Consider the following 12,052-nt stretch of genomic DNA (forward strand, 5'->3'; position numbering starts at 1 on the left):
TTTTATGCCATCATAGGTATAAAATAAAAGAAGATCTCACAACTGTAAAACATTCTATTGTTGAAAAACAAGAAGAATGGCATAAAAAGTGGAAAGAGCTTCTCGGCCTGTCTCCTTTCAGTCTGATTAAAAGTTGGACTCCAGTAAGTAATGTTGACTTGCTTTTGGAGGGTAGTTTAATCTCTTGTAATCTCTTGATTTATTATGTTACAGATGACCTAGAAATGCTATATGTGTGTATGCTTGTCATCTTTGCATCTAAGCCTAAAGTTCAAATATTTTGGTTTCTCTGATTTTTAGAAATACATATTAGAATGTTCATTAAGCTGCTGTTGTGATATAATTAATATTTTTAGATTCAGTGGGTTGTATTAAAAAGAAAATGAGACATTCCTCTTTATGTTAGGTACTATTCCATTTGAGGCATAGTTGGAGGGCAGAGTAGTCCTCTTGTTCCTAATATTGTACTCCTTAGTTTAAAAATAGTTATAGGATAATTTGTATGTTTGGTAATTCTGTCTTTGTTAGGGAAAAAAATATCATTCATTCGTAGATTTACTTAGTATTGTTATTGTGGTACTGAGTAAAGTGTGTGTATTTCAAAATAACAAATTCTGTGTTTTAAGGCTGTGGATCTTTTACCACCTATGTCTCCCCTTTCATTTGATCCTGCCTCAGAAGAAGCATATGCGAAGAGTATTCTTTTGCAGTACCCTGCTTCACTTCTAGGTTGGTTATTTAATTTTTTCTCTTTTAAACTTCCCTCTCATTAATATTTCTCACTGTGATAACAGTTCTTTTATAATCTTTCCTGTTTTTTTCCCCCAGTTATTTTTTGCAGTGAAATGCACATAGCATTTCAGTCATTGCAGATTGTCCAGCTCAGTGGCATTTAGTAAATTCACAGAGTTGTGCAACCATCACTGCTAGCTAGTTCTGAGTATTTTTATTACCTCAAGAGGAAACCCAGTACCTATTATGCAGTCAGTCCTCATTTCCCCCTCCCGCAGTCCCTGGAAACCACTAACATACTTCCAGTTTCTATGGATTTGCCTGTTGTGGATATTTCATTTTGTGTCTCCTTTCTTTCACTTGCACAGTTTTTTACTTTGTACAGTGTTTTCAAGGTTCATTCAAGTTGTAGCATGTATCCATACTTTATTACTTTGTTTGAATACATTCTGTTGTATGATTGAATTGTATTTCGTTGATCCATTCGTCCTTTGATGGACATTTGGGTTGTTTCCAACATTTGGCTATTGTGAGTAATGGTGCTGTAAATATTTCTTTACAAGTTTTGTGTTTCCACCATTTGGCTATTGTGAGTAATGGTGCTATAAATATTTCTTTACAATTTTTTAACATGAAAGAGTAGTACAGTAATAACCTGAATACCTAACTGTTGCCTGTTTCAGCAGTTGAGATTTTTGCTTTAAATGTGTATGTTTGTTTGCTAAAAACCATGTTAAGTTTTGAGACATTAACACTTCCCTGTGTTTCAGCATGCACTCCCATGAAAATAAGGACTTTTTCCTATTTAATTACCATGCTAATATTACACCTAAAATTTATAATAATTCTGTCTCATTCAGTTTCCTCAAATATCGTACCATTATTGCACCTAAAAATTTAATTAATATCTCTACAGTACCTAATATCCATTTCATATTCAGTTTCCCCAATTGCCTGGTGCTTGTGTACAAGAAATTGTGATAGGGTTCAGTAAGTGTTAGGTAGATAGGTGGAGGAATAAATGAATAAAAAATGTATGAATTATGTAGCCAATCTGCAGCAGGTAGTAAGTGTAGGTCACAGTTGAGTTCAGGCAGGCCATCAGTCATGGCAGCAGTTAGCACAGGACTTAGGAAGAAAAGGATGAACACAGCTAGGATAGGTGATTGGTTTGGGAGTCAGGTGTATGTGGGGAGGGTACTAGTTGGGAAAGGTCATAGACCAGAGGGCAGGGGGTCAAGGATAGTAGCCAGCAGAAGAGTAGACACAAAAGACCCTCCATACAGCACATTTGATGAATGAAAAAGACCCTCCATACAGCACATTGCTTATGATGATAGAATTACTGCGATAGTTCTTGGCATATTTGGTTGGAATTGTATTTTCACTTCAGCTTGGAAAGGGTCTTTATACTCTTGGCATACTTCGTTTAGGCCCTGTGAAACCGTGAAATTGTCCTCACGTCCATTTGGAGATTTCTATGTTGCCTTGAAAGTGAGGGCATATTTGTGTCTGTTTAGGAAGTTTAGTTAGAAGTTCACAGTTTGAAAGTGTTTGCTGGGAACTTTGCAGGTAACCCTCTCCTTCAGACATTGCACAGTTTGTAGTCTTGGGATTCCGTTTTTTTCCTCTAGGGTAGAGCCTTGGTCTGGGCTGGGGAACCTCAACTTTTTTTTCATACTTTTTGTAGTAAACCACTTTACTTTGCTTAAAGTAAAACAGCTTTTTTCCCCTCCTACACCTTACATATTACATCTTACTTGAAGTGATTTTTCTTTTCAATAGTTTTTAAAAATTTTATTTCAGCGTATTAAAAAGTATAGGAATAATATTATAAGTACCTGTTTACTGAATACTCTTGTCAAATCTTTGCGATACTTGCTTTAGATTTTTTTTTAAAGTACTAGTGTACTTAACCCTTGAGTATTCACTTATTCTTTTTTTTTTTCAATTGAAGTATAGTCGATTTACAAAATTATTTTAGTTTCAGGTGTAGAGCATAGTGATTTGGGATTTTTTTTGCAGATTATATTCCATTATAGGTTATTACATGATATTGGGTATAATTCCCCATGCTATACAGTAAATCCTGTTGCTTATCTATTTTATGTATTAAAGTAGTTTGTATCTGTTAATCTCATTCTCCTAATTTGACCCTTCGCCCGCTTCCTTCTTCCCTTTAATAACTAAGTTTACTTTCTGGGTCTATGAGTCTGTTTCTGTTTTGTATATAAATTCATTTGTATTATTTTTTAGATTTCACATGTAAGTGATATCATATAGTATTTGTCTTTGTGTGACATGTCACTAAGCATGATAGTCTCTAAGTCCATCCATATTGCTGCACATGGCAATATTTTACTCTTCTATGGCTGAGAAATGCCCATTTTTTTTGTGTGTGTGTGTATGTATATGTGTGTCCTTAAGCCAGTAATCTGTTGATGGGCACTTGGGTTGCTTCCATATAAAATAGTGCTGCTATGAACACTGGGGTGCATGTGTTTTTTCGAATTAGAGTTTTTGTTTTTTCTGCATATATACCCAGGAGTGGAATTGCTGGATCATGTGGTAGTTCTACTTTTAGACTTTTAAGGAACCTCCATGCTGTTCTCCATAGTGACTGTACCAATTTCCTTTCCCCCCAACAGTGTAGGAGGGTTCCCTTTTCTCTACATCCTCTCCAGCACTTATTATTTGTAGACTTTTTAACGATAGCCATTCTAATCAGTGTGAGGTTGATACCTCATTGTGGTTTTGATTTGCATTTCTCTAATAATTAGCAATATTGAGCATCTTTTCATGTGCCTATTGGCTATCTGTATGTCTTCTTTGGAGAAATGTCTATTTAGATCTTATGCCCATCTTTTGATAGGATTTGTTTTTGTGATATTGATCAATCTCTTGTCCTTGATCATTCTTCCTGCATTTGCAGAGGTAACCACTATGCTAAATCTTGTTTATTTTGATATATGTTTATAAAAATAATTTTGCTTTAGACTCAACCATCTGTATGCTGGCCTGCTGTTCTTAAATTTATAAATAAAGTTTCTTTTATCCCTGAACATGTTCTTTATAAATGTTTACTTTTGAAACAGGATCCAAGGGAGGGTTCACTTATTGTATTTGGTTGTTTTGTCCTCTTACTGACTTTTATTCTAGAATAATTCCCTACCCCTTTAAAAAAATGGCACGTTGATAGAAATTTTTAGACAATCATTTTGTGTAATTTACCAGTACATTTTTTTGTCAGTATTACTTCTTTTTTTTTCTTTTTTTAAATAAATAAATTTATTTGTTTGTTTGTTTGTTTATTTTACTGGCTGTGTTGGGTCTTTTTTGCTGTGCGCAGGCTTTCTTTTTAGTTGCAGTGAGTGGGAGCTACTCTGTTGTGATACACTGGCTCCTCATGGCTGTGGCTTCTCTTGTTGCAGAGCACAGGCTCTAGGTGCGTGGGCTTCAGTAGTTGTGGCACATGGGCTCAATAGTTGTGGCTCATGGGCTCTAAAGCACAGGCTCTATAGTTGTGGCACATGGGCTTAGTTGCTCCATGGCATGTGGGATCTTCTGGAGCAGAGATCGAACCTGTGTCCCCTGCACTGGCAGGCAGATTCTCAACCACTGTGCCGCCTAGGAAGCCTCGTTCATCTTTTTTTTTTTTTAATTTATTTACTTATTTTATTGGCTGTGTTGGGTCTTTTATGCTGTGTGTGGCCTTTCTTTAGTTGCAGTGAGTGGGGGCTACTGTTGGTTGTGGTGCGCGGGCTCCTCATTGTCGTGGCTTCTCTTGTTGCGGAGCATGGGCTCTAGGTGCATGGGCTTCAGTAGTTGCAGCACATGGGCTCAATAGTTGTGGCTCATGGGCTCTAAAGCACAGGCTCCATTGTTGTGGTGCACGGGCTTAGTTGCTCCGTGCATGTGGGATCTTCCTGGAGCAGGGATCGAACCCCTGTCCCCTGCATTGGCAGGTGGATTCTTAACCATTGTGCCACCTAGGAAGCCCCGTTCATCTTTGATGCTTTATTCTATTCTATTCCATTTTCTTTGTCTATCCATTCTACTGCTGGTGGGTACTGGATTGTTTCCAGCCTGTGGCTCTTGTAACAGTCACGATGCTGCGATGACCATTCTTTGCCCCAAGGCACGCACACAAGCTTCTTGTCTAGACTGTGGCCCAGGGGCAGAGCTGCGGGTCAGTAGGGTCGTTCCTGGGGTGGTCAGTATTATGGGTCAGTTTGGCTGGGATGAGGGAGGCCCTGATGGCTAGTGAAACAGGGCTTCTTGATGTGCCTGTGAGGTTGTTTGCAGAAGACGTTAGCACTGGAATCTGTAAAGGTGGTCCTCACCAGGGAGGGCAGGGTCTGAGTGGAATGGAGAGGTGCAGGCAGGGCCTCCACCCTCTGCTCTTGGACGCGAACGATGCTGGTTCCTGGGCCTTCGGGGTCACACCAGGACGAGCGCTGTCGATTCCCTGGGTCCCAGGTCCTGGGCCTCAGGTCTGGAAGGGAACCCTGCGGGCTTCCCTGGGCCTCCAGCCTCTTCTGGGAAAGGTCTGTTGTGTCTTTCGCTCATGTACCCCTTGAGATGTTCATCTTTCCTCATGGACTTGACAGGGTTGTTGTGGACACACGTCATAGGCAGTGCTGACAGGAGTGGACAGCAGGCCTTGCACGTGCTCTGCCTCATTCTTTCGTGTTCTTTACTGACTGCTGGTGTTGGAGGGCTGCCTGCAGAGGTGGGGGGCAGCCACGGCCCACCGGGGAGACAGGGGCACCGGCAGCAGGGGCTCCAGGAAGCGCCCACCAGCGTGAACCCTCCCAGAGTCCACCATCAGCCCCACCAAAGAGCCTCAGTATTACTTCTTTTGTTCTATTCCTTCCTTTTGAGAAGTATATCTCAAAGTATATCCTTCACTGCTTTTAATGACAAACCCTGAATAGTAAGGTTTCTTAGTCTTTCTGTGAAAATGTGTTTATTTTTACGTACTCGTGAATGATAGTTTGAATTCAAGATCAATACTTATTTTTCCTTGGGACTTTGTTAATATGATCTCATTGCTTTCTGCTTTGAAACATTTGCTTTTAGTCTAATTGTCATTCATTTGTAGGTAATTTTTGATCTCTGGTTGCTTTTCAGACATTTATTTATTTTTGTATTGTGCAGGTTCATTGAGCTGTGTCTAAATGTAGGTTTTTTTTAAAGATTTAATTAATTAATGGCTGCATTGGGATGGATTTATTTCTTTTTGGCTGCATTAGGTCTTCGTTGCTGCGCACAGGCTTTCTCTAGTTGTGGCCAGCGGGGGCTCCTCTTCTTTGCGGTGCGCAGGTTTCTCATTGCAGTGGCTTCTCTTGTTGCGGAGCATAGGCTCTTGGTGTGTGGGCTTCAGTAGTTGTGGCTCATGCGCTCAGAGTTGTGGCTCACAGGCTCTAGAGTGCAGGGTCAGTAGTTGTGGCACATGGGCTTAGTTGCTCCATGGCATGTGGGAATCTTCCTGGCCCAGAGATTGAACCCATGTCCCCTGCATTGGCAGATGGATTCTTAACCGCTGCGCCACCAGGGAAGCCCTGTAGATTTGTTTTTATTTAGCCTGTTTGGAACTTGTGTATGCTTATTCAGCGTAAAGGCTGATATCTTTCTTCAGTTCTGGAAACTTATTCACTAATATCTCTTCTAATATTATACCCCTGTTTCATTCTTTTGATCCTTTCCTTTTATATCTTATATTATTGGGACTTCTAATTCTGTCCCCCATATCTCTTAACTTCTCATTCATGTTTATAACCTTTTTGTAACGCTGGACCTGCATTCTGGGTATTTTCTTTGTATCTCTCTGTGGTTCACTAATTATCTCTTTATTTATGTTTAATCTCCTTTTTGACCTCTCCATTTAGTATTTAGTTTTCATGAATGTACTTTTTTTTTTTAAAGAGCCTATTTTTTAAAAAGATTTATTTATTTATTATTTATTATTTTGGCTGTGCTGGGTCTTTGTTGCAGTGCGCAGGCTTAGTTTCAGTATGTGGGATCTTAGTTCCCTGACCAAGTATTGAAGCTGGGCCCCCTGCATTGGGAGCGTGGAGTTTTAACCACTGGACCACTAGGGAAGTCCCTGAATGTACTTTTTTTTTCTTATTAGTCATCTGTTTTATACATATTAATGTATATATGGCAGTCCCAATCTCCCACTGAATGTACTTTTTGTTTCTTTTTTCAAAACTGCCTGTTCTTCTTCATGGTGTCATCTTCTTTCATTATGGCTCCTGTTGTTTCTTTTTTGTTGATCATTTTAAATGTGCTGATTTTTATCTTTTTCAATTTTCCTAATTTCTCTTCATTTCAGGTACTTCTCCTGTATGCTCTGTCTGCTGATATTCTATTGAAATGTTAATATTATTTGAATGTAATCTCAACTTCAGTGGGTCCCCTGCCTCTGTGGGGCCCAGGATTGCAGAAGGGAGACAGTGTGGCCAGGAGTCCCAGGGATTTTTCTTGAACTAGATCAGTTAATGTCTTTGGTTTGGGATTCCTAAAACAAGTAGCCAGTATAATTACAGATTTCACACCTCCTTTTCAGTAGGCTAGATTTTAGGTTTCTTTCCTTCCATCCTTCCTTCTATTCTTTTTTTTTTTCATACAGGACTCCAGGTAGACAGCAAGCTTTCCTGGTCCAGTTGGCAGAATTTTTATAATCTCATTTCAGAGGCTGAGCAGTCTTTGCAGTGTGCTGTCTTATGGCAGTCTCTCAGATCCCAGCCTAAGTGGCCCGAGTTGATGTTTCTTATTACCATGTAGGCATTAAATCTCCAGTGTTCAGCCCCTGGTGCCTGCCTTATTGAGCCCTTGTTTCTCAGTTTTAAGTTTACTGTGCTTGTTGTGCTTTCCATCTTTTGTTCTGTCCTGTGATGATTTTTTTTTCTGGGCTTTCCTTTTTTCCCTTACATTTTATTTAGCAGTTCTGGTGTCTTTAGGGTAGGAGTCAGTGTCTCTTTTAGTTTCATTTGCTTTGTAGTGGTGAGTTGAAGTTTGTTTTTTTTAACCTCCTAAGTGGACTGTTAATGACTGTCACCTCCTTTGATGTCTTTGCATCTTAAGTTTAGTTTTCATCATTTCTTGCATTTGATTGTGTTATAACTAGGTACTCTGCCTCCAGTATTCTATCTGTTCTGTATTCCAAATGGCTGTCAGTGATCTTTCTGTAATGTAAATGGGATCCTTTTCATTTCTTGGTATAATACCCATCAGTGGCTTCCTATCACCTATCATCTTTAGACAAAAGAAAAAGGCTCTAGATGCTTTTTCACTTAGTAGCTTTTACCTTATAGACTTTCTTTCATACCAGAACAAATGTGCATCAACTCTGCCTACCACCACCAGATGGTGTTTACAGTTGTGCATCATCATTTTTATTTTAAAAAAATCTTTAATTTAAAAAATTTTTTAAATGTAGTTGCTTTTCAGGTGTACAGCAAAGGGATTCAGCTATCTATCTCCATTTTTAATTTCTTTTCAAATATATATATAAGAAAGGATATAAATATCTGAAAGGAACACACACACACATTCTTTTTCAGTTCTTTTCCATTGTAGGTTTTAAGAAGATGTTAACTATATCATCATTTTAGTTAATGGTTCTCTACTAAGTTTATGGTATAGTTGTGTTTGTGCTTATTTTTGGAATGTTTTATAAATAACAGTAACTCCATCATAATTAGTAGGTTCAAAAGCATATGGTATTGAAAATGTTGTAAGGTGGCATTATGGTGAATTCACAGGAAAACTTCACGTAGTGTACACATTGGCTTCTTATTTAGTAACACTTTGGACACGTATAAATAGTCTTTCAGAAGCGAACATGCTGAAAGAAGAGGAGCTCCTGGAGTATCAAATCCTCCTTAATGTTCTTCATCAATTTCACTTCCTATCATGCTTCCACCGAATATACCCTATGCTCTGAGGCACCAGACAAGCACCGTATTCTGTTAGTACTTTCCTGGCTTCTTCATGTTCCCCACTCTGGGCCAGGTGCCTTTCTGCCTCCTTGCATTCTGTGCATACTTGTATCATAATACTGTATACACCATGATTCTGTAGTCATCAATAGTCTTTCCTATATTGACTTCTTGAAGGCAGGCCTCCATTTTTAATTTCTTTTCCCATTGTTAGTACAGTAATGACACATAGTTATTAAATGATATGTTGAAGAATAAATATATATGTTGACTGATACCATAGATGCTGGGCTAAAATATGCTAAGTACTATGACTTTTTGGCTAGTTTATGTAGTAATTGCATTGTCTGTATACTTAAACATGAAGCATGGGTATATAATGCTGGAGAATTATGGATTGTCCCTTTTTGGCAAACTGTGTAAGCTGTCTTTCTGGATAAGCTTATTATAGATATTCTCCATCACTGTCATGTGTATTGCTTTCCACTTAATAATTGAATACTTGTCTTTTCCTATTAGCATTTATATTATTTTATTTTTCTGTTTTCTTCTGTTTAGAAGTTGTAGAACTTCAGGAGATCTCTGAATATTAGAATGTACAAACATAAGTAAAGAGTGATTAATTTTTCTATTCCTTTAGATACACCTAAGCAACATATCCAGGAAAATGATTGCAGAAGGACAAATGATACACTAGAAACTAAATGTGATCTAGCCAACAGGTAAAAGCAATTTGATTTTCATATTGTTTTTTTTCTCTTAATTAATTTTAGTCCTGTCTAGAGCCAGCTTTCAAGCTTCTCTACTATGAGATAGCTCATAACTTTCTTCTGTTAACCAGACAGTGTTTTTCCACTGTGGATCCACGTTTTCAGGAAAGGTTCAACATTTCTGATGCATGGGCATTTTTTTCTTTCTATTCTTATATAAATGTTGAGACTCATGGGGATTACCTAATTTTTGAAGAAAAAGGCATATGTGAAAATTATCTAATGTAAGTTTGGGAATTTTTGCCTTTTTTGTGTCTGTGAACGTCTTTGAAATCACTTGTGGCTATTGACTAAATCCAGGAATTTAGGGACTTCTGAGATCATCTAGTTGGTAGTTTTCAGTCTGTTTTCTTCAGTGTGCTCTGGTGCTGTGGATGAATCAGATTTAGCCTGTGACTGTTCCAGCCTTTCCCACTTCAACCTGAGCAGCCTACTCTTTTATCTGCATTATATATTTGGGTTTTATATTCCATTTGATAAAAAGAGTCCTATACTTAAAAAATATTTTTTGGGGGGGGTGAAGACTTCTGATTCAATCTAATCCCAAAATTTAGCATATGAAAAAACTGAACCTTGTTAGCTTGTTGTAACTAACTAGGAGTATTCTTACTTTATAAGCCTTTTTTCCTCTGTTATCCTATTTATCCCTTAAATAAACCAGTGCCAGATTATAAAGGCAAAAATCTGTAAACTAAATGTGAATGTGTTTGTCCTTTATTGAAATTAAACACAGACATGCTAAACAGATTCCAAATTATTTTGGTTTTTCTGATTACCCTTTGATTTAAATAGGTGTCTTTCAGTTCAACTTCCCCATGTTAATGAGGCACAGATACAGAAACAAAATACTTACGATAATTCTAAAGAAAATCTGAATTTTAAGTGACTTCAGGCCCCCTTCGTTCTGTATACTCTTAATAAGTTAACACCATAATTAGAGTCAAAACTTACATGTGAAATTATGCTATTGGCAGTTTTCTCTGCAGTAATTTTCTGGTTCATAGGTCAGGACTACTTGTGGGAGAATTTTATATTTGTTCTTAGATCTGGATGTGATGTTGATTTTCTGAGTACCTAAAGAAATATAATGAAATCTTCAGTGAAGTCCTGATATTGCAGAAATTGTAAAGTTATTGGGCTTGCTAGTCCTACCCCCTTATCGCAATTGTTCTTAAAGCATGCCTCTTAGAGGGAAATAGTTTGTGCTTCCAACTGTTTCCCTCTAAGAGGCATGCTTTTATTTCCCTCTAAGAGGCATGCTTTATCTCAGTTATGTTTTTGGTGTGTCTTTTCTTGAGAGAGCAAATTAAATATTTTGATTAAGGTCTCTTGCTGAACTAAAGGTTGATAGAGTTAGTAGGTTAATTCACAAATCTGATTTTACTTATGAGCTCCATTCAACCTCAAGATTCTTTCTTGAAGTAGAATTTTGTACTAAGATGTACTATCAGAATTCTACAGGAGCCAGACGCTCAGCGCCAAAGAATTTAATTCAAATAGGATTTTCTTAATATAGGAAAAAGTTGTATTAAATAATTTTGACTTCCACATTTATCCTCTTCCAAGCTCCTGGATCTTTTAACCGTCTTTTGATGCTTTATTTTACTTACAGGTTGGGATAGTGAAAGGAGGTAGAGGAACGCTTTTGGTGATGAGGGATAAATGCTTAATGGGAAATGAAAGATTATTACTGCTTAATAGGAGAACAGAAGAGAAGTGAAGAGTTGAGTTACTGGGATGTGGAATTAAACTTGTTGCTCAGAATTCTTTCTTGTAAAAGGTATTTTGTAATAAAATATTTCATGTGTAATGTGGGTAGACTGCACTTAAATACCTTTTTTTTTTCATGTAGTTCAGCTATTATACTAAATATTTTATTTGTAGTGGCATCATCTTACATCAGCATCAGTGTAGTTAATTGGGAAATTCATATGCGGATATGGTTAATACAGCTATGCAGTTAAAAAACACGGGATGAATGTAGTTTTTGGAGTAAGTGTATTGTTTGCCCTTTAACGTGGTTTTTGTTCACAAGTACTAAAATATAAGTAGTCTTCTCCATAAGTCTCCTAGTTTGGTTTTGATCAGAGGGAGCTCTTGAAGGCTTCACCATACTTACAATCAGAATTCAGCAATTGGTGATGCCTTTGCTGTACATTGTAGGTACTACCTTTCTTTGCAGTGGTTTCTGGAAAGAGGGTTCCATGATATTTCTAGTGGTGGTGATGCATTTCTTCTAGACCTTTAACCTCTATAGTTTCTCCTTTACTGCATTTCAAAGATAGGGCAGTAGAATCTTGCATGCATTCCAAGCAAACATCCTTAGTCTCAGAAATTGAATTCTAATCTCATTTTATTATTTCCTTTCCCTTTTTATTATTTCTCTGTTACTTGTAGACATTTTGTAAAAACCACAAATGAAAGCAAAAAATAATTAGCTACAATTTCCAACAAATCAATTGTCAGATTCTTTCCTAAGTTCTTTTTTAGACTTTATTTCTAATTTTAGTTCTAACCAAAGCATGGATATATAGTCTTGTATTTTAAAATACAAAATTTTCTCAACATTAGCATAGCATAAATGCAGTTTTTTTTAGTGTC

The 12,052-nt window shown here is 37.4% G+C and overlaps 1 protein-coding gene across 1 annotated transcript in view; it reads left to right on the top strand.

Annotated features, from left to right (window-relative positions):
• The window catches only part of HAUS6 (HAUS augmin like complex subunit 6), a 42,312-nt gene that overhangs the window by 15,847 nt on the left and 14,413 nt on the right, over nt 1-12,052 (top strand). Inside the window, exons 10-12 of the mRNA XM_057723023.1 lie at nt 17-143; nt 627-729; nt 9,322-9,403. Of these exons, the coding sequence (XP_057579006.1) occupies nt 17-143; nt 627-729; nt 9,322-9,403 (312 nt within the window). The remainder of the gene's footprint in view (nt 1-16; nt 144-626; nt 730-9,321; nt 9,404-12,052) is intronic.

Source organism: Hippopotamus amphibius, chromosome 2 (assembly GCF_030028045.1).
Source record: "Hippopotamus amphibius kiboko isolate mHipAmp2 chromosome 2, mHipAmp2.hap2, whole genome shotgun sequence".
Classification (NCBI taxonomy): domain Eukaryota; kingdom Metazoa; phylum Chordata; class Mammalia; order Artiodactyla; family Hippopotamidae; genus Hippopotamus; species Hippopotamus amphibius.